This window comes from Mirounga angustirostris, unplaced genomic scaffold, assembly GCF_029215605.1.
Source record: "Mirounga angustirostris isolate CCGP_5_RB_7025 unplaced genomic scaffold, mMirAng1.0.hap1 SCAF_11, whole genome shotgun sequence".
NCBI classification, from domain to species: Eukaryota; Metazoa; Chordata; class Mammalia; order Carnivora; family Phocidae; genus Mirounga; species Mirounga angustirostris.
Window position 1 is genome coordinate 72516880 of NW_026991719.1, and position 24170 is coordinate 72541049.

At 36.2% G+C, this 24170-nt stretch overlaps 1 protein-coding gene across 2 annotated transcripts in view; it reads left to right on the top strand.

Moving 5' to 3' along the window:
- Positions 1-5301: 5301 nt before the first annotated feature.
- KLHL4 (kelch like family member 4) overlaps positions 5302-24170 on the top strand; it is a 171499-nt gene continuing 152630 nt past the window's right edge. Inside the window, exons 1-2 of one of the 2 annotated variants that reach the window (XM_064574317.1) lie at positions 5302-5729; positions 7913-8063. Coding sequence is in view for 1 of the 2 variants with exons in the window: in XM_045880176.2 (XP_045736132.2) it covers positions 5692-5729 (38 nt within the window). In the remaining variant the exon portion in view is untranslated. The remainder of the gene's footprint in view (positions 5730-7912; positions 8064-24170) is intronic. The other variant, XM_045880176.2, reaches the window with a different exon arrangement.

Here is a 24170-nt window from a genome sequence, read left to right on the forward strand (position 1 = left end):
ATTTAGATGGACTATTTAGATCGATAAATTAGAACTACTTTTTGTACTACCATAAGATATTTGCACCTCTATTATAACATTTTATTCATTTGGCCTGCTATTTACAGTGTGCTTACTTTATGTCTGTTTTAAGCACAGTGGAGAATACAGTGGTATAAAACATAGATAATTTTTTCAGGTTTTTATTATTTAAAGATTTTACTTAAATACCAGTTAGCTTACATTCAGTGCAATAGTAGTTTCTGGAGTAGAATTTAGTAATTCATCACTAAAAAACACCCAGTTCTCATAAAAACAACTGCCCCACTTAATAACCATCACATATTTAACCCATCACCCCACCCAACTCCCCTCTCTGATAACCATCAGTTTGTTCTCTAAGTTAAGAGACTGTTTTTTGGCTTGCCTCTCTTTTTCCCCTATGTTTATAGGTTTTGTTTCTTAAATTCTTCATATGAGTGAAATCATATGGTATTTTTCTTTCTGTGACTGACTTATTTTGCTTAGGATAAGACTCTCTAGCTCCATCCACGTCTTTGTGAATTTCATTCGTTTTTATGCTGAGTGATATTCTATTGTGTATATATATACCACATCTTCTTTTTTTTTTATTATGTTATGTTAATCACCATGCATTACATCATTAGTTTTTGATGTAGTGTTCCATGATTCATTGTTTGCGTATAACACCCAGTGCTCCATTCAATTAGTGCCCTCTTTAATACTCATCACCAGGCTAACCCATCCTCCCACCCCCTCCCCTCTAGAACCCTCAGTTTGTTTTTCAGAGTCCATAGTCTCTCATGGTTCATCTCCCCCACCTATTACCCCCCCTTCATTTCTCCCTTCCTACTATCTTCTTCTTCTTCTTTTTTTAACATATAATATATTATTTGTGTCAGAGGTACATGTCTGTGATTCAAAAGTCTTACACAATTCACAGCTCTCACCATAGCACATACCCTTCCCAATGTCTATCACCCAGCCACCCCATCCCTCCAACCCCCACCACTCCAGCAACACTCAGTTTCCTGAGATTAAGAATTCCTCATATCAGTGAGATCATATGATACATGTCTTTCTCTTTTTGACTTATTTCACTCAGCATAATACCCTCCAGTTCCATCCACGTCATTGCAAATGGCAAGATTTCATTCCTTTTGATGGCTGCATAATATTCCATTGTATATATATATATATATATATATATATATATATATATATATATATATATATATATATATATCACATCTTCTTTATCCATTCATTTCTCAATGGACATCTTGGCTCTTTCCATAGTATGGCTATTGTGGACATTGCTGCTATAAACATCAGGGTGCACATACCCCCTCGGATCACTACTTTGTATTTTTGGGGTAAATACCCAGTAGTGCAATTGCTGGGTCATAGGGCAGCTCTATTTTCAACTTTTTGAGGAACCTCCATACTGTTTTCCAGAGTGGTTGCACCAGCTTGCATTCCCACCAACAGTGTAGGAGGGTTCCCCTCTTTTCCCTCTTTGGTTAGGTTTATTCTTAGGTATCTTATTATTTTTGGTGCAACTGTAAATAGGATTACTTCTTTCATTTCTCTTTCTGCTGCTTCATTATTGGTGTATAGAACTGCAACAGATTTCTGTATATTGATTTTATATCCTGTGACTTTACTGAATTTGTGTATCAGTTCTAGCAATTTTTTTTGGTGGAGTCTTTTGGGTTTTCTTTATAGTTTATCATGCCTTCTGCAAATAGTGAAAGTTTGAATTCTTTCTTACCAATTTAGAAGCATTGTATTTCTTTCTGATGTCTGCTTGCTGAGACTAGGACTTCCAGTACTATGTTAAATAACAGTGGTGATAGTGGACATCCTTGTTTGTTCTTGACCATAAAGGAAAAGTTCTCAGTTTTTTTCCCCATTGAGGATGATATTAGCAGTGGGTTTTTCATATATGGCCTTAATTATGTTGAGCTATATTCCCTCTGTCTCTACTTTGTTGAGGGTTTTATCATTAAAGGACTTTATACTTAGTGAAAAGCTTTTTATTTAACTATTGAAAGGATAATTTGGGGGGTGCCTGGGTGGCTCAGTTGGTTAAGCGACTGCCTTCGGCTCAGGTCATGATCCCAGGGTCCTGGGATCGAGTCCCACATCAGGCTCCCGGCTCGGCGGGAAGCCTGCTTCTCCCTCTCCCACTCCCCCTGCTTGTGTTCCTGCTCTCGCTGTCTCTGTCTCTGTCAAATAAATAAATAAAATCTTAAAAAAAAAAAGGATAATTTGGTCCTTATGCTTTCTTTTATCAATGTGGTACATCACATTGATTTATAAATATTGAACCACACTGACAGCTCAGGAATAAATCCCACTTGATCGTGGTGAATGATTCTTTAAATGTACTGTTGGATTTGATTTGCTAGTATTTTGTTGAGAATCTTTGAATCCATGTTCATCAAGGATATTGGCCTATTTTTTTTTTTTTTTTTTTTTTTTAGTGGAGTTTATCTGTCTTACCTTTGTCAAGGTAATTCTTGCTTCATGGAATAAGTTTGGAAAATTTTCTGCCATTTCTCTTTTTGGGAATAATTTGAGAAGAATAGGTATTAATTCTTTAAATGTGTTTTAGAATTCTCCTGGGAAGCCATCTGGCCCTGGACTTTTGTTCATTGGGAGATTTTTGAAAAGTTCTTTGCTGGTTATCAATATGTTCAAGTTTTCTATTTCTTTTTGTTTCAGTTTTGGTTCCATTTATATGTTTCTAGGAATTTAACTATTTCTTCCAAGTCATCTGGTTTGTTAGCATGTAATTGTTCACAATGTTCTCTTATAATTGTTGGTATTTTTGTGGTGCTGGTTGTGATCTCTCTTCTCTCATTTGTTATTTTATTTATTTGAGTCCTTTCTATTTTTGATAAATCTGGCTAGGGATTTATCAATTTTATTAATTTTTTCAAACCATTTCCTGGTCTGATTAATCTGTTCTATTTTTTTTTAAATTTTAGTTTCTATATCATTTATTTCTGCTCTAATCTTTATTATTTCTTTCCATCTGCTGGCTTTAGGCTTCATTTGTTGTTCTTTTTTATAACTCTTTTCATTGTAAAGTTAGGTTGTTGGATATTTTTCTTGAAGTGGGCATGTATAGCTATATATTTCCTTCTTAGGACCACTTTGGCTGCATCCCAAAGGTTTTGGACTGTCATGTTTTCATTTTCATTTGTTTCCATGTATGTTTTTAAATTTCTTCTTTGATTTCCTGATTGACATATTCATTGTTTAGTAGCATGTTGTTTAACCTCCATGTATTTGTGGTCTTTCCATTTTTTTTTTCTTCTTCTTGTGGTTGACTTCAAGTTTTATAGCATTGTGATCCAAAAAGATGCATGGTATGAAGGCAGTTTTTTGTACTTTTTGAGGCCTGTTTTGTAACCTAGTACATGATCTATTCTGGAGAATGTCCCATATGCACTTGAAAAGAATGTGTATTCTGCTGCTTTAAGATGAAATGTTCTGAATACATTTCTTAAGCCCATCTGGTCCATTGTGTCATTCAAAGCCCTTGTTTCCTTGTTCATTTTCTGCTTAGATGATCAGTCCTTTGATGTAAGTGGGGTATTAAATTCCTCTACTCCTATTGTAGTATTATCAATGAGATCCTTTATGTTACTTAGTAATTGTTTTATATATTTGATCAACCTTCAACTGATTGGATAAAGCCCACGCACATTAAGGAGGACAATTTACTTTACTCAGTCTATTGATTTAAATGTTAAACTCATCCAGAAACAGCCAAAATAATGTTTTACCAGGTATCTGGATAACCCATTATAGTCCAGCCAAATTGACACAAATTTACCATTATACCTACAAAAACAAGAGAGGAAAGGGAAAGTTATAGTTAGATTTATAGAAAACTGTATGTAAAATAACTACCAAAACTTTGAAAAAGATATTCATGCTGTTTCCAAGCATTTAAAATTCATTGCAAGTAGAAATTTAAAAATTTCTTCAGCCTCTCCACATTATGTATGAAGAAACTATGATGCAAAGTAGTAGTTACTTATTAAAGATTATACAGCTTATTAACCATAAAGTCAGAACTAAAACCAAAACCTTACACTGGCATAATCTCCCCCCTTATCACCTGTATACATTACATGGAAGCTAGATAAAATTCAAACTGAACTTCAAAATGGCATTGGTGAAAGCATTTCTGATATATGACTGTTATAGAAACACCTCTGTACAATTGGTGATTCTGAGTTAGATGTCAAAGTACTTTGTGCATAGCTATTACTGAGTTATGTGGCAATATGGAGTTGATTCAAAACAGGCCCTTTTTCATCCTCTCACAAGGACTTCTGAACAAAGAAAATAGACCTTTAACATTCCCTGTGAAAGTAAAGAGCATAATAAGGAGGTGTTTATACAGGCATGGAGCCAGAACAGACTATTTGTTTTCAAGCTATTGTCACTGAGAGAAGGCATCTCTTCTTAACCTAACCAGCTTAGAAAAAACACTGCTCTCTTCTTTCAGGTGTAGACTTAAAATACTATGAATACATCCTCTAGTGGTGTGTGTGTGTGTGTGTGTGTGTGTGTTTAGTCATGGGTAACCAACACTTTCTTATGTTTCTGAAACTGTTCAGGTTTTTAAGCAAATATTAATATAAGACCATTCACATTTTTAGATATTTTGTAGAAATAACTACCAACCTGCATGAGAGGACTGATAAGATGCTGTCCCTTAATGAACCCCATCAAAATTTCCATAAGAACCTGAAAAAGATCATCATGAATTTCCTGGTATAAATTATTCTAGGACAAAGTGGCACATTCTCAGAAGTGGGCTAATCTGGGAGGGGGTGGGGTGAGTAGAGGGAACATAGAAGGAAGTGAGTTTAAATACTGCTTTTTCTCACTTGCTTGGGTTTAAGCTACAGATATTGTACTTAGGTTAAAGAACAAGCTGGGTTAGATATTTGCAAGTCCAGGTGGGAGGGCTGTGAGCCTGCAAATTTAGCAGTGGCAGTGTGCTGTGGTAGCTGTTTTCCTGTGCTAAGCTGATTTACTTTAAGGTCTGATCTCATCATCCTGTCAGTGTGAGTTCCCACCTACACTGTTAGCTGCAGTTTTCTGTTTCAGCTAGAAAGCTAGAGTGCACCATAGGCAGTGGGGGAAGGGAGGGAAGCAAGAAAGACTGCTCTCAGCACTTGTGCTTTTGTTAGTTCTACAGAAGAGGCAGAGAAACAGGAGATAACAAAGGCTCCATTTCCTTCTGTGAGAGAAGGCTTTTGTCTTTCCTCCTGCAACAATGTCAATGTCTGGCAAGGAAGAGTTTCATGTGAAACAGATCCTAAGGCTACATTGGAGGTGGTTTAGTCATCCCTCTCAAGGGTCGCCCAACACTGGAAACAGCCTTCAGCAGGAAGGATATGAGCATAGAGGGACCCCGGTTCAGGGCAGGTTGAACAACCATGCTCAGGACAGAAACAGACTGAAAAAAAGAACAATCCTTTCCACCCCAACATACTAACACCAGTGCCAGGACTGGCCCCTGACCATCAAAGAGCCTTTCAGAATTGGCACTCACAAAACTTGATAGAACATCTTTGAGCAAATGAAGATACTCCTAAAGCAGTTTCAGAAGAGAATTTGTTTAAAGAAGCCTGTGAGAAACACTTACAAGATTTGGAGATGATTGCTGATGATAACACAGAAGATTCTACAGTGAGGTAGGAGTTTTCAGTCACATAACTGAAAACCATAGACTAGGTTAACTTATTCTCTACAACTCTCATTTACTGTTTAAATAAAAGTGCTATAATTATGTGAATTTGTATGCAGCCAACCAGGGTTTATAAGAAACCCCCTCCTCTAAGTCTATAAAGAAAAACAGTAATTTTACATATGTTTTGATAATGAATGGGAAATATGTTTTAGGGTTGTGAGTTTACTTTTCTGATTCCATTCCAATTCTGTTAAGATTTCTGTTTTAGTGATAAGAGATGTTTATTAGAATTACTAACTTTTTGTAAATATCCTCTGTGGCTTAGATATTCATATACTTGTAATTCTCTGTGCCAGTGTAATAAATCACATAAATAGAAACTCTGACTTTTGTTGAGTTAGGCCAGTTCTGACAAAATAAAAGCTCTAACTGCTCAGCACATTCTTATCTGTTCCTTAGTACATAGTTGCTGTATTTACACTCAATAAATACATTATCTTTATGTGAGAGTACAGAACAGCTTCCTTTCACATTTGAGATTTGTTTCAAATTATATTTGTTTCATGGATAGTTTACAATCATGAAAATATTTTGCATAAAGCAAGTAATGAAATGTGCTTATAGCAGCAATGTCTGAGCATAGGAAATGGAACATGTCAGCTATTTCAGGACATTAAAACGAAATAAGAAGTGATAGTAAAGTATAGCTTTAGTATAGCTCATAAAATATTTGACTTAGTCTTATTTTTGTGTCCATTAGTACTGTTTGAGTGAAAGAAAATTATGTTCTGTACTCTAATCTTGTCCAATATAACAACCTAGTAGATTTTTACTTTTTTTCTTTTTCATTATCAGATTTTATTTCCCCCATATATGTAGACACAACTGATGATCTTGATAATGTAATTAAGGTGTAAAAGAGCCATAAGAAAACAAGTATTTTTGATATATTTTAAATTATATAACAGTTCAACATGAAGCTATGCTTATTTATTTGGAAATAATCTTTATTTATTTGGTGTACTCTGTCTCTACATAAGTACAGAGGAGAAGGACTGGTAAATTTGTTTCTAGATATAAGGTTTCTTTTTTCCCCCAATGTATCTGCCTGACACTTCCTTGCTTCCATAAATTCAAAACAAAATATCAGCAGAAAAAGCAACATAACATTATGACAAATGGCAATCAACTGTGCCAAATGATGCCTTTGTAGGAACTCAGTTTTCCTGTTGCTATGTAAACATGCAAAAGACTTTGTGAAATGACTTTAAGTATAATATTGGATTGTACGTGATACAGATATTTTAAGAAATAGTGTATATATTAATTTTCCTAAATATTTTGTGATTACCCAAGAATATGCTATATAACTGCTGGGATAGCAGGTTGTATTTAATAGAACTAATTTTACTTTCAAAATGATATGTAATCCATGCTTTTAGAGTCAGCACATTTTCAAATGAACTCTCTTCACCATGAATAACAATTTCAAAAACTGCTGAATTTAGAGATTAATATTAATGCATTTGACTCTGTTGTAGAGAAATTTAAATTATCCATTGTGACCTCCTGATAAAATTTTTTGAAGATTCCTGAATTTATTTGCCAGCATGAGAATATATTCACAATAAATTAGTTGCTAAAAAATGTTGGATAAAATGTCAAATATAAAGTGTCACCAAGTAATATTTTTAAAATATATATATTTCTCTTTTATTTTATTCCTGATAGTTTTCATATTTTATTTATTTATTTATTTATTTTTTTATTTTGCGAGAGAGAGAATGAGAGAGAGCATGAGAGGGAGGAGGGTCAGAGGGAGAAGCAGACTCCCTGCTGAGCAGGGAGCCCGATGTGGGACTCGATCCCGAGACTCCAGGATCATGACCCGAGCCGAAGGCAGTCGCTCAACCAACTGAGCCACCCAGGCGCCCCAGTTTTCATATTTTAAAGAAATGTTCTGTTAAATATTCTATGGTTACAGTAGAAAGTTAATATTTTCTTAAATTAAATAGAGGAAGTAGATTTATAGGTGTGCCAAGATATTTTAAGCAAAAGAGAAGTAAATTAATTAAAATATGATGGTTTATTAATCTATCATTAGCCATTCTGGATTATGTCTTGATTAAGAAGAGTTTGAGAGGGAACTTTCTATGTCTTGCTTCTCTAATGCCTCTCTTCAACAAGATTGGGGAGCAAGAGGAAAGAATCCTGAGAAATTGACAACAGCCTGGCATTCCCTCTTGTGGTAAACGAACAAACTAAGTAACAAGGCAGTCAGTGTGGAGAATTATCAGACTACTACAAGATGGACTTTGACACTCTTGGCAAAGTAAGGGTATGTAAGTCATCCTGCTGTCTACAAATATTGCAGAAAATTAATAGAGAATGGACTAAATTATTAGCATGCAACATAACTGAATAACTTACAATTATTCTTAACACAAATAAGAAATCCAAAGTATTAAAGTTGTACATAAGTGATGAATTACTAAATTCTACACTTGAAACTAATATTACATTGTATGTTAACTAACTGGAATTTAAATAAAAATTTGGAGAGAGAAATAAATAAATAGTTAAATTAATATATTGGTTTGAATATTTAAAAAAACCAAATACATTTCTATGTGATTGAATTGTAAGTATGTACTTCATTTAGGTACAGCACCATATCATGATCCCACACTGTAACTATGTGCATACCAGTATGCCAGTCACTATCATTTTTTGTCTTAGTTATCTACTAACTCTACATCTTTGCTTCATCACAACTACCTTGTTCAGTGTCCTTTCTTTTCTTTATTTCAACCTCAGCATTCCAAAAACCAGAACAAACATTTTAACAGTGTGCTATGATCATGCTTCTCACATGACATATATTGATTTTTGTTTGTTTATTCATTTGTTTTTAGATTCCACCTATGAATGAAATCACATGGTATTTGTCATTCTCAATCTGACGTCATTCACTTAGCAAAATTTTTTACACTGCATTATTCCATAGAAATTATTATTTCACAGAAATAAGGAACAAACAACAATTTGTAGTTTATAGAAAGCTTAAGGTTAAATCCTTCTGCTTATGGTTTAAAATGTACTGTACAAAATTATAGAAATTGTTTAATTGCTTTACCAAATTTAGAGTATTTTAACAAATAATTTAATATTAATGCAATGATTCCAAGCCATTTTAGAGATGGGACATCTATTGGTTGATTTTAAATCTTTGCTAGTTACAGCCTCATTCCTTATAATGAGGTACCATGGTCCTCATGTTTCATTTCTAATGGTGTAGTATTGCATATATATTTAACATAAAATTAATTAAAATATGTTTAACATTTGAAAAATTGGGGACTCCTTTCCATCTAGGGATCTAGCAATATGTTAGGTCCATGTTCCTTTAAATATTATGATTAAGCATCTCTATAATTGTTATTTCTTTTTTTACTTTCAATTAGCCAACATATAATAAAAATTTAAAAGATAAACTACAAGCTAAAGTACTAAGTGACTGATAACAATTGTTATTTCTGATATTTGAAAGGCAACCATTTCCCTTCTGCATTTGGAAATAGAAATAAAAGACAAAATGTGTGGTACTATTTAATATGTGACTTCAAGAACATCATATTAATATCAACCTGTTACACATCGCCTAAATGTTCAGTCACTTAGTACTTCATAGTTTATTTTTTAAATTTGTATGTCTTCTTTATCACTTTTGTAAGACATCTTCTTAATAGTAATCTCATTGATGTCTTTCCTATGACTTTGTAAGTAAAAATTACTTGCAGTGTTATAGGCATATCAGTATAAAACTTTTATATTTGAAGATGAAAAACTGAAATCAAGGTGGAGAAGTGAGGAACAGTAGGTCCCTAATTAAAAAGAAAACCTCAGGTAGAAATGTAATATTCTACAAGATGAACCTGGAACATTTTGTTACCATAAAGTAAGAAAGTCCTCAAAAAATAATGATGGGGGCTATGTCATGTCAAAGGGACACAGGAGCCAACTAAAAAAGCTCTCATTGACCAAAGCCAGAACAATTTTACCAAAATAAAATACTGTTTGATTATAAACCAAAGTAAAAAATAAATATTCATAAGTCCATATTGATATGAATAAGTGATTGAATAAATAGAGCAAAGACAAATGTATTATGCAGAAAAATTCCATATGATTTATGTACATAATCTGCCCTCAAGGAGGTGGAGGTGACTACTGTTCTTTAAGTGTGGGCTGCACATAAACTTCTTTCTGAAAAGTGATACAATACAGAACTGTTGGTGTGGTGAGGGGAGTAAATTTACAGTAGAGAAACCTAACAAATACTACCTCAGCCAGGTAATTAAATTTAACATCAGAAGTGCTCAGTCATTTTGATAGTATGTACACTTGGTATGATGTGATGATTCTGGTACTTTAGTTCTGTCCTTTTCTCCCACAAAACCTATAACTTCCCCAGTCTAATAATGAGAAAAACCATCAGACAAATCCAAATAGAGGAACATTTAAAAAGTTCCTGGTTTGTAATCTTCAAACTATTAATGTCATAACAAAAGGGGCCCCTGGGTGGCTCAGTCAGTTGAGTGGCCCACTGTTGGTTTCAGCTCATGTCAGGATCTCAGGGTCCTGGGACCAAGCTTCACATCAGACTCCATGCCCAGCAGGGAGTCTGCTCCAGGATTCTCTCTCTCCCTCTGCCCCCCTCTAACTTGCTGTCTCTCTGTAAAATAAATAAATGAGTCTAAAAAGAAAAGGAAAGTCTGAGAAACTGTCACAAGCAAGAAAATCTTAAGAAGACATGATGATGTGGAGCAGAAAAAAGACCTTAGGTAAAAACTGAGGAAATCTGAATAAAGAATGGATTTTAGTTAATAATAATGTGACAGTATTGGTTAGTTAATTGTAACAAATGTGTCATACTAATATAAGATATTAATAATAATGGAAACTGGGTGTGGGGTTTATGGAGACTTTCTATACAATTATTAGATTATCACAATTTTTCTGTAAAAAAGCACAGTATTTTAGCAAGTGCTATCCTAGTATGTAGATTCCATGAATCAATAGTAGAAGACCACCCAAGTTTAAAAACTTGTTTATTTGTTTTCTTTAGTTTTGTTCTTTGGCAACTGATTAAAAGGATATTAAATCAAAAGCAGTGAGCTGTTAACTCCTCCATGCAAAAATCCTATACGTTGGCCACAAGATAATATCCTAAAGGCAATCCTAGGGAAGGAAGCTAAAGTTATGAGAACATCTGAAAGCTATATGCCATTTCTAGTCCTATCTTGATGATATGGACTGTGGTTATCATTTGGTGTGGATCAATCTTTAATGGCATAGAAACTAATAAGGTCATGTTTGGGTATAATAATAAGCTAATAGAAATCATTTTTTTATTTAATCATTGAGTACACCATGGATACTAACAAATTGGCATATATTTACTGGTGCTTCAAATGAAACATAACCTTTTTCCCCCATTTCTTTACATTACTGTCTATGGCTTATCTCTCAGGAAGAAAACAACATCACATACAAAAACAAGCTTCTATATATATATATATATATCCCTCCATTCTAAAATGGAAAATATAGCAATTGAGAATATTCTTTTTTTTAATTTTTTTAATTTTTTTAATTTTTTAAGTAGGCTCCATACCCAGCATGGAGCCCAATGCTGGGCTTGAACTCGTGACCCTGAGATCAAGACCTGAGCCAAGAGCAAGTGTCAGATGTCCAACTGACTGAGGCACCCAGGCATCCCAGGCATTGAGTATATTCTGTTCATGGTGATTCCGTTCCATTCATATTATAATTTTACTTAAGAGAATGGAAAATGAGGGGCGCCTGGGTGGCTCAGTCGTTAAGCGTCTGCCTTCGGCTCAGGTCAGGATCCCAGGGTCCTGGGATCGAGCCCCACATCGGGCTCCCTGCTCAGCGGGAAGCCTGCTTCTCCCTCTCTCACTCCCCCTGCTTGTGTTCCCTCTCTCGCTGTGTCTCTCTCTGTCAAATAAATAAATAAAATCTTTAAAAAAAAAAAAAGAGAATGGAAAATGTGTTGCCCTGGTGGTCAAGAAATAAGATATTTGTAAATACACTTAAAAAGAACTATCTAAGACAAGGTAACTAAAAGTGAGAAAATTGTAATCAGGTAGTTTTCAGTTAACTGATATTTTAGGATGAAACATACTAGTGAAATTTAAAACAAAAAGCATTACATAAGTTTTTACTCTGAAACACAGTAAAATAACACAGTATTTCCCAAATCAATGTATAGATACAATATTTACATATTGCTAGACTTTGCAGTGGAAAAGAGCAATACCAGTGGTCATGTTCTTTAAACATGAGGTGTTTATCAGAAGTGGGGGAGATAGGGGAAGATGGCAGAGTAGGAGGACCCTACATTTATCTTACCCCATGTATACAATTAGATAACACTCACATCAATGTTAATAACCCAGAAAATGACCCAAAAATGGGCAGGCTGAACTCCACAACCAAAGGTAGTGAAGAGGTCACATCAAAGAAAGTAGGAAAGGTGGAGATGTGATTTGAGACCTAAATGGACTGTGGCCCTCTGTGGACAGGAAGGAGCCAGGAGCATGATGAAGAGCAAGAAACATGATCACACCAGAGACACATCACAAGGAAGACAAACCCCCATAACATCTGGCTTTGAAAGTGAGAGGGTCTGAATTTCATGAGTTCTTACAACCAGTGGGACTTAAAGCCTGGAATTCTAAAAACCAGAGGGCTTGGCTCTGGGAGAGCTCTGAGAACCTTAGGAAGCTGAGTTCCTGCCCATAAAGAGGCAGCATGCCAAACAGCCTGAACAGATATAGCGTAGATATAGCATAGAAACAGCATAGTTATAACATAGATATAGCAAAGAGCCAGCAGTTATATAAATGCCTGGGGAGAGTGATTTACTCATTACAGAACATTTCCAAGAGAGATAAGGATATCAGGGAGACTCCTTCAGGAACAAAGTAGCTTGCAGGGACCAATTCCCCCCCATCCATCAGGGTAAACAACAACCTCCAGGAATGAGCACTGTGCCGACATTCACTACCTAACATGCTCACACCAAGCCCTGACCCCCCCACCCTTCAGCTGATCTACCCTTTCCAGTCACCCTTGCTTCAGTCCCAGGACCATGGGTCCCATCCCCTACAGAAGACCAGTACAGACCTTACCAGCACCCTCTCTTGACCCATGCCTTTTGTGGGCTTTCAGTCCTGATGGCTACAGTGGCCACAGCAATGGTTGTGACAGCAGCAGTGGACACTACAGAACCCTGAGATGCACCTTGCAAAAATGTGTGCTCCAACTACACATACTGTGCAGATTCACTTAGGCCAACCCATCTTGGAAGTGGGGGTTCCAGGTTGCATTTAGCAAGCAGACTAGCCTATACATTGTTAAAATGCACCCCACACCTACAAGGGACCAAGCACTGCCTACAACAGGTGAAGAGTTACTGCAGACAACCAGCCTGAAGGGAAAAACAACCAGAACACAAAAGGGCACATGCAATACACACAGGAATTACTCCCCGAAGTGCCAGGTCCTAGGGAATAGAGGACACTGCACTGCAGGGGGCTATAACACCTCTTCTTCATAAGACCATTACCTTCAAGATCAGAACACATAGCTGGCATTTCCTACCACACAGAAACAGACACAGAGAGTTAGACAAAATGAGGAGACAGAGAAATATTTCACAAATGAAATAATAAGACAAATATTTCACAAATGAAATAATAGGACAAAGAGACCTAAGCCAAATAGATATAAGTAATATGCTTGATAGAAAATTTAAAGCAATGATAATAAAGATAATCACTAGACTTGAGAAAGGAGTAGAGGACATCAGCAAGACCCTTAACAAAAAAACAAAAAAGAAACGATCAGAGATAAAGAACACAATAAATGAAATTTATTTATTTATTTAATTATGTTATGTTAATCACCATATATTACATCATTAGTTTTTGATGTAGTGTTCCATGATTCATTGTTTGCCTATAACACCAGTGTTCTATTCAGTATGTGCCCTCTTTAATACCCATCACCAGGCTAACCCATCCCCCCATCCCCTCCCCTCTAGAACCCTCAGTTTGTTTCTCAGAGTCCATAGTCTCTCATGGTTCATCTCCCCCTCCAATTTCCACCCCTTCATTTTTCCCTTCCTGCTATTTTCTTCTTCTTCTTCTTCTTTTTTTAACATATAATGTATTATTTATTTCAGAGGTACAGGTCTGTGATTCAGCAGACATACAATTCACAGCACTCACCATAGCACATACCCTTCCCAATGTCTATCACCCAGCCACCCCATCCCTCCCACCCCCCCACCACTCCAGCAACCCTCAGTTTGTTTCCTGAGATTAAGAATTCCTCATATCAGTGAGGCCATATGATACATGTCTTTCTCTGATTGACTTATTTCGCTCAGCATAATACCCTCCAGTTCCATCCACGTCATTGCAAATGGCAAAATTTCATTCCCTTTGATGGCTGCATAATATTCCATTGCATATATATATCACAACTTCTTTATCCATTCATCTATCAGTGGACATCTTGGCTCTTTCCATAGTATGGCTATTGTGGAAATTGCTGCTATAAACACCAGGGTGCATGTATCCCTTCAGATCCCTACATTTGTATCTTTGGGGTAAATACCCAGTAGTGCAATTGCTGGGTCATAGGGGAGCTCTAATTTCAACTTTTTGAGGAACCTCCATACTGTTTTCCAGTGTGGTTGCACCAGCTTGTATTCCCACCAACAATGTAGGAGGGTTCCCCTTTCTCTGCATCCCTGCCAACATCTGTTGTTTTCTGACTTGTTAATTTTAGCCATTCTGACTGGTGTGAGGTGGTATCTCATTGAGGTTTTGATTTGGGTTTCCCTGAGGCCGAGCGATGTTGAGCACTTTTTCATGTGTCTGTTGTCCATTTGGATGTCTTCTTTGAAAAAAAAAAATCTGTTCATGTCTTCTGCCCATTTCTTGATTGGATCATTTGTTCTTTGGGTGTTGAGTTTAAGAAGTTCTTTATAGATTTTGGATACTAGCCCTTTATCTGATATGTCATTTGCAAATATCTTCTCCCATTCTGTGGGTTGTCTTTTGGTTCTGTTGACTGTTTCTTTTGCTGTGCAAAAGTTTTTATCTTGATGGGGTCCCAATAGTTCATTTTTGCCCTTGCTTCCCTTGCCTTTGGAGATGTTTCTAGGAAGCCGTTGCTGTGGCTGAGGTCAAAGAGGTTGCTGCATGTGTTCTCCTTTAGGATTTTGATGCACTCTTATCTCACATTTAGGTATTTCAACGATTTTGAGTCTATTTTTGTATGTGGTGTAAGGAAATGGTCCATTTTCATTCTTCTGCATGTGGCTGTCCAATTTTCCCACACCATTTGTTGAAGAGACTGTCTTTTTTCCATTGGACACTCTTTCCTGCTTTGTCAAAGATTTGTTGACTATAGAGTAGAGGGTCAATTTCTGTGCTCTCTATTCTGTTCCATTGATCTATGTGTCTGTTTTTGTTCCAGTACCATTCTGTCTCGATGATGACAACTTTGTAATAGAGCTTGTGTCTGGAATTGTGATGCCACCAGCTTTGGTTTTCTTTTTCAACATTCCTCTGGCTATTCGGGGGCTTTTCTGGTTCCATACAAATTTTAGGATTATTTGTCCCATTTCTTTGAAAAAAGTGGATGGTATTTTGGTAGGGATTGCATTAAATGTGTAGATTGCTCTAGTAGCATTGACATCTTCATAATATTTGTTCTTCCCCAATCCATGAGCATGGAACATTTTCCCATTTCTTTGTGTCTTCCTCAATTTCTTTAATGAGCATTTTCTAGTTTTCTGAGTACAGATGCTTTGCCTCTTTGGTTAGATTTATTCCTAGGTATCTTATGGTTTCGGGTGCAATTGTAAATGGGATTGACCCCTTAATTTCTCTTTCTTCTGTCTTGTTGCTGGTGTATAGGAAGGCCACTGATTTCTGTGCATTGATTTTATATCCTGCCACTTTACTGAATTCCTGTATGAGTTCTAGCAGTTTTGGGGTGGAGTCTCTTGGGTTTTCCAGATAAAGTATCATATCCTCTACAAAGAGTGACAGTTTGACTTCTTCTTTGCCGATTTGGATACTTTTAATTTCTTTTTGTTGTCTGATTGCTGTGGCTAGGACTTCTAATACTACGTTGAATAGCCGTGGTGATAGTTAACATCCCTGCTGTGTTCCTGACCTTAGGGGGAAAGCTCTCAATATTTCCCCATTAAGAATGATATTCGCTGTGGGTTTTTCATAGATGGCTTTTATGACATTGAGGTATGTTCCCTCTAACCATATACTCTGAAGAGTTTTGATCAACAAGGTATGCTATACTTTGTCAAATGCTTTTTCTGCATCTATTGAGAGGATCATATGCTTCTTATTTTTTCTTTTAGTAATGTATTGCATCACATTGATTGATTTGTGGATGTTGAACCAAACTTGCAGTCCAGGGATAAATCCCTCCTGGTCGTGGTGAATAATCCTTTTAATGTATTGTTGGATCCTATTGGCTAGTATTTTGGTGAGAATTTTTACATCCATGTTCATCAAGGATATTGGTCTATAATTCTCCTTTTTGATGGGGTCTTTGTCTGGTTTGGGGATCAAGGTAATGGTGGCCTCATAAACCGAGTTTGGAAGTTTTCCTTCCATTTCTATTTTTTGGAACAGTTTCAGAAGAATAGGTATTAATTCTTCTTGAAATGTTTGGTAGAATTCCCCTGGGAAGCCATCTGGCCCTGGGGTTTTGTTTATTGGGAGATTTTTGATGACTGCTTCAATTTCCTTAGTGGTTATAGGTCTGTTCAGGCTTTCTATTTCTTCCTGGTTCAGTTTTGGTAGTTTAGACATCTTTAGGAATGCATCCATTTCTTCCAGATTATCTAATTTGCTGGCATATAGTTGCTCATAATATGTCTTATAATTTTATTTCTTTGGTGTTGGTTGTGATCTCTCCTCTTTCATTCATGATTTTATTTATTTGGGTTCTTTCTCTTTTCTTTTTGGTAAGTTTGGCCAGGGGTTTATCAATCTTATTAATTCTTTCAAAGAACCAGCTCCTAGTTTCGTTGATCTGTTCTACTGTTCTTTTGGTTTCTATTTCATTGATTTCTGCTCTGATCGTTAGAATTTCTCTTCTCCTGCTGGGTTTAGGCTTTATTTGCTGTTCTTTCTCCAGCTCCTTTAGGTGTAGGGTTAGGTTGTGTATTTGAGACCTTTCTTGTTTCTTGAGAAAGGCTTGTATTGCTATATACTTTCCTCTTAGGACTGCCTTTGCTGCATCCCAAAGATTTTGAACAGTTGTGTTCTCATTTTCATTGGTTTCCATGAGTTTTTTTTTAATTCTTCTTTAATTTCCTGGTTGACCCATTCATTCTTTAGTAGGATGCTCTTTAGCCTCCATGTATTTGAGTTCTTTCCGACTTTTCTCTTGTGATTGAGTTCTAGTTTCAAAGCATTGTGGTCTGAAAATAGGCAGGGAATGATCCTAGTCTTTTGGTACCAGTTGAGACCTGATTTGTGACCTAGGATGTGATCTATTCTGGAGAATGTTCCATGGGCACTAGAGAAGAATGTGTATTCTGTAACTTTGGGATGGAATGTTCTGAATATATCTGTGAAGTCCATTTGTTCTAGTGTGTCATTTAAAGTCTTTATTTCTTTGTTGATCTTTTGCTTAGATGATCTGTCCATTTCATTAAGGGGGGTATTAAAGTCCCCCACTATTATTGTATTGTTGTTGAGGTGTTTCTTTGCTTTTATTATTAATTGGCTTATATCATTAGCTGCTCCCATGTTAGGGGCATAGATATTTACAACTGTTAGATCTTCTTGTTGGATAGACACTTTATGTAGGATATAGTGTCCTTCCTCATCTCTTATTATAGTTTTTGGTTTAAAATCTAATTTGTCTGTTATAAAGATTGCCACCTCAGCTTTGTTTTGGTGTCCATTAGCATGGAAATGGTTTTCCACCCCCTCACTTTCAATCTGGGGTGTCTCTGGGTCTAAAATGAGTCTCTTGCAGACAGCATATCAATGGGTCTTGTTTTTCATCCAATCTGATACCCTGTGTCTTTTGATTGGGGCATTTAGCCCATTTACATTCAGGGTAACTTTTTTTTTTTTTAAAGATTTTATTTATTTATTTGACAGAGAGAGACAGCGAGAGAGGGAACACAAGCAGGGGGAGTGGGAGAGGGAGATACACGCTTCCTGCCGAGTGGGGAGCCTGATGTGGGGCTTGATCCCAGGACTCTGGGATCATGACCTGAGCTGAAGGCAGATGCGTAACGACTGAGCCACCCAGGCGCCGCCCAGGGTAACTATTGAAAGATATGAATTTAGTGCCATTGTACTGCCTATAAGGTGACTGTGTTCCTTTCTGGTCTCTGTTACTTTTAGGCTCTCTCTTTGCTTAGAGGATCCCTTTCAATATTTCTTGTAGGGCTGGTTTCGTGTTTGCAAATTCCTTCAGTTTTTGTTTGTCCTGGAAGCTTTTTCTCACTCCTTCTATTTTCAATGACAATCTAGCTGGATAGAGTATTCTTGGCTGCATATTTTTCTCATTTAGTGCTCTGAGTATATCATGCCAGTCCTTTCTGGCCTGCCAGGTCTCTGTGGATAGGTCTGTTGCCAGTCTAATGTGTCTACCATTATAGGTTATAGATCTCTTCTCCCAAGCTGCTTTCAGGATTTTCTCTTTGTCTCTGAGACTCGTAAGTTTTACTGTTAGATGTCGAGGTGTTGACCTATTTTTATTGATTTTGAGGGGGGTTCTCTGTGCCTCCTGGATTTTGATGTCTGTTTCCTTCCCCAAATTAGGGAAGTTCTCTGCTATAATTGGCTCCAATGTACCTTCTGCCCCCCTCTCTCTCTTCTTCTGGCTTCCCAATTATTCTAATATGGTTTCATCTTATGGTATTACTTATCTCTCGAATTCTGCCCTCGTGGTCCAGTAGTTGTTTATCTCTCTTTTTCTCAGCTCTTTTATTTTCCATCATTTTGTCTTTATCACTACTTCTCTCTTCTGCCTCATTTATCCTAGCAGTTAGAGCCTCCATTTTTTATTGCACCTCATTAATAGCCTTTTTGATTTTGACTTGGTTAGATTTTAGTTCTTTTATTTCTCCAGAAAGGTTTTTTTTTTAATATCTTCCATGCTTTTTTCATGCCCAGTTAATATCTTTATAATCATCATTCTGAACTCTAGTTCTGACATCGTTCTAATGCCCATATTGATTAGGTCCCTGGCAGTCAGTACTGCCTCTTGTTCTTTTTTTTCAAGGTGAATTTTTCTGTGTTGTCATTTTGTCCAGAGGAGAATAGATGAATAAGAGAACAAAATGCAAACAGGGTAACAAGAACCTCAGAAAAATATACACTAAACAAATCAGAAGAGACCTGATACCGGGGGGAATAAAGGGAAAGAAGGAGAGAAGGAAAAAAAAAAAAGAAAAAAATAAAAATAAAAACAAACAAACAAAACAGAATATAATATACTTGTTGGAATAAGTTGCAGGTGGGTTGAAGAAGAGGAATGAATTAATGACCTAGAAGATAGAGAAATGGAAAGCAACCAAGCTAAGGAAATGGGAGGGAAAATTATGCAAATGGAGGTTAGTCTTACAAAACTAAGTGATTCCATCAAGCATAATAACATTTGCATTATATGGATCCCAGAAAAAGAAGAATGTGAAAAGCAGGTTGATATTTTATTTGAAGAAATAATAGCTGAAAACTTCTCCAATCTGGGGAAGAAAACATATTAAGATCCAGGGAGCACAGAGATCCCCCCAAAAAATCAACCCAGGGAGGTCCATACCAAGACACAAGTAATTAAAATGACAAAAATTAGTGATAAAAATTAAAAGCAGCAAGAGAAAAGAAGAGAGTTACATATGAGGAAAAGCACATAAGGCTATCTGCAGGTTTTTGAGCAAAGCATTGCATGCCACAAGGGAATAACATGATATACTCAAAGTGCTGAAATGGAAAAATCTGCAGCCAAAAATACTCTATCTAGCAAGGCTATCATTTAGAATAGAAAAAGAGAGTTTCTCAGAAAAAAGTAATAAAATGAAAAATGAGTTTCTCAGACAAACAAAACTTCAATTCATGACCACCAAACCAACCCTACAAGAAATATCAAAGAGGGCTATCTGAATGGGAAAAAGAGCATAACTGAGAGTATAAAAAATAAGTTTATCTGTAAAATCAGTCAGGGAATTCACAAAATAAAAAGATAAAATATAACAAAATATACATGCAATGTGAGGTTTGAAGTAAAGAAATGATTCAAACTCAAGCAACTGTTAATATACACAGAATGCAGAAGATGTTATATATAAACCTAATGGTAATCACACTCAAAGACCAGTAAGAGATAGGCACAAATAAGAAGAAAGGAATCAGAATCCAAGTATAATACTAAAGAAATCCAGGAAGCCATGAAAAACAGCAAGAAAGAATAAGAGAAAAACCATAGAAACAACCACAAAAAAGTAACAAAATTGCAATAACCACATATCTATCAATAATTACTGTGAATATAAATGGACCAAATACTCCAATAAAAAGACATAGGGTGGCAGAATTTATTAAAAAAACAAACAAACAAACAAAACAAAAACAAGAATGATCTATACATTGCTGACAAAAGACTCATTTCAGACCTAAAGGCACCTGCAGATTAAAAGTGAGGGGGTGGGGGGCGCCTGGGTGACCCGGTCGGTTGGGCATCTGCCTTCATTTCTGGTCATGATCCCAGGGTCCTGGGATCAAGCCCCACATTGGGCTCCCTGCTCAACGTGGAGCCTACTTCTCCCTCTCCTGCTCCCCCTGCTTGCCCTCTCTCTCTCTCTCTGTCAAATAAATAAAATCTTAAGTAAAGGTGAGGGGATGGAGAAACATTTATCATACAAATGGATGTCAAAAGTAAGCCAGGGTAGCAATACCTATATTAGACAAATTAAAATGTAAGACAAATAAAGTAACAAGAGATAAAGAAGGGCACTATATCATAATAAAGGGGACAATCCCAAAAGAAGATATAACAATTGTAAACGTTTATGTACCCACCATGAGAGCACCCAAATACATAAAATAGTTATTAACAAGATAGTAACACAAGCATACTAGGGGACTTTAACACCCCACTTACATCAATGGACATATCATCTAAACTGAAAATATACAAGGAAACAATGACTTCTAATGACACACAGGTGTAGATAGATTTACAACCTATATTCAGAACATTCAATCCTAAAACAGCAGAATATACATTATTTTCAAGTGCACATGGAATTTCTCTGGAATAGATCACTTATTAGACCACAAAGCAAGTCCATCCACAAAAATTAGGCCACTCAATAAAATAAAAATTATTGAAGTCATACCATGCATCTTTCCTGACCACAACACTATTAAACTAGAAATCAACTAAAAGAAAAAAAAAATGGAAAGACCACAAATACATGGAGTTTAAATAACATGCTACTAAACAATGAATGGGTCAACCAAAAAATCAAAGAAGAAATAAAAAAGTACATGGAAATAAATGAAAATGAAAACAAAACAGTCCAAAGCCTTTGGGATGCAGCAAAAGTAGTTCTAAGAGGGAAATTTCCAGCAATACAAGCCTATCTAAAGAGGCAAGAAAATTTAAAAAAAAATAAAAAATAAACAACTTAACGTTGCAACTAAAGGAGATATAAAAAAGAAAACAAAACCCATCAGTCATTATCAGTGAAAAGCAAATCAAAACTATAATGATATATTCACACCTATGACCTCACACTTGTCAGAATGGCAAACACACACACACACACACAAGAAACTAGTGTTGGCAAGGATGTGGAAAAAAAGGAACCCTCCTGCACTGTTGGTGGGAATGCAAACTAGTGCAGGCACTGTGGAGAACAGTACAGAGGTTCCTCAAACATTTAAAATTAGAAGTACCTTTGATCCAGTAATCATAATACTTGGAATTTACCCCAAAAATACAAAACACTAATTCAAAGGGATACTGCATCCCTATGTTTATAACAGAATTATTTACAATAGCCAAATTATGAAAGCAGCCCATGTGTTCATCAATTGATGAATGAATAAAGAAGATGTAATATATATAGGAATATTATTCACTCATAAAAAACAAAGTCTTGTGATTTGCAGGACATGGATGGAGCTAGGGAGTATAATTCTAAGCAAAATAAATCAAAGAAAGACATATACCATATGATTTTACTCGTATGTAGAATTTAAGAAAGAAAACTAAAAGCAAAGGGAAAAATAGAGGGGGAAACCAAGAAACAGAATCTTAACTATAGAGAACAAACTGATTGCTACCAGAGGGAAGTTGTGTAGAGGGATGGGTGAAATAGGTGATGGAGATTAAAATGCACTTGTGGTGAGCACTGGGTGATGTATGGAATTGTTGAATCACTATAATGTGCACCTGAAACTAATATAACACTATGTTAAATAACTGGATTAAAATAAAAACTTAATTAAAAAATAGATCAATGAAAAAAAAACTATCAAAAGTGAATACTTTTTTACTGCTGGTTAACATTCCTTAGCCTGTTGCTCTTAATCAAAGTGACTTATCCTTTCCATGCTCTCAAATGTTCCCATTCAGAATATAGAACTCATGGCCTACTTACACCCTATTTGTGTTACTTCTTCAGTAGTCATCCTAACACCTTGAAAATATTTTTAGCAAGTCCTTAACATAAGTGATTGGTCTTTATTCACCCCACCAGTAGCTTACTTAGTAGAAACTATCTGTTAAATCTTTTGTACACCTTTTCCCTGAAAAACTAGACTGTTTCAAGCACAGTGGCATTTAGGTGTCCTTTTCTAGCTAATGATTACAGTAGTTATAATAACACTAATAAATAACTGCATATGTAACAGTCACATAAAAATTTAGGCAACACAACTATTTAACTTAGTCTGAAGTCTGTTGTAATATTCAACCAACCATTTCCTTAACTAAGACATTGGTATTCAGGGGTACCTGGGTGGCTCCGTTGTTAAGCGTCTGCCTTCAGCTCAGGTCATGATCTCAGGGTCCTGGGATCGAGCCCCGCATCGGGCTCCCTGCTCAGTGGGAGCCTGCTTCTCCCTCTCCCACTCCCCCTGCTTGTGTTCCTTCTCTCACTGTGTCTCTCTCTGTCAAGTAAATAAAATCTTTTTTAAAAAAAAGACATTGGTATTCATTTATTGTTTCCTTCATTCAACATTTATTAAACCCCTACTGTATGCATTAGGTTTTTTTTAGGTTCTTTAATGATTAAAAGATAAACAATATATGATGATTCCCTGTAAAGCCTTATAATATTGTTGGGGAGATAAAGTATATTCATTTAAAAGTTTTCTTGGGCATAAAAAAAGGAGTATATTGCAAGAACAGTTTTAAGTTGCTTGATGATTGAGCCCTATAGGCATTCAAGGACAGAAAATAATTCTGATCAGAGCAACCTTAGAATACTTCATGGAGGAGAGATGATTTGAGTTGAATCTTAATAGATGGATAGCATTTTGATACAGATATGGGGAAGAATGAATTCTGGGTAGAAGGAACAACACAGAGTTTCTTCAAAAAGGCACTGAAGCATGGGAGTTGAAGGTGTGCTCAAAATATAGATTTCACTTTAGTTGAAGTGAATGATACACTTTGGAGAATAGTACAAAACTAGGCAGGAAATAAAGGTCAGGCACAGATTATGTAGGGTTTAAAAAGACAGGATAAAGACTGTCTGGACTTTATCTTAGAGGTCAGGGCTTATTAACCCCCAATAATTTGCTGAAATATTTTGTGTCTGTAAATAATTTTATTTTATTTTATTTTTTTTAAAGATTTTATTTATTTATTTGAGAGAGAGAATGAGAGAGAGAGAGAGCACATGAGAGGGGGGAGGGTCAGAAGGAGAAGCAGACTCCCCACCGAGCAGGGAGCCCGATGCGGGACTCGATCCCGGGACTCCAGGATCATGACCTGAGCCGAAGGCAGTCGCTCAACCAACTGAGCCACCCAGGCGCCCCTGTCTGTAAATAATTTTAGGAACATGTTCTATTTGTTTTTCTCAGATCTCAAATAGTTCCATATCACAGGAAGAACAAAGTAATGAATGGTAATGAAAAGAGCATGTTAATAGGTATGATATCTTAAGGAAAAAATGTGGTGAGAAAAATAGAAAATACAGAACTCGGGGTGTCTGGGTGGCTCAGTCAGTTGAGTGTCCAACTCCTGATTTCAGCTCAGGTCATGATTTCAGGGTTGTGAGATTGAGCCCAACATTGGGCTCCCCGCTCAGCAGGGAGTCTGCTTCTCTCCCTCTCTCCCT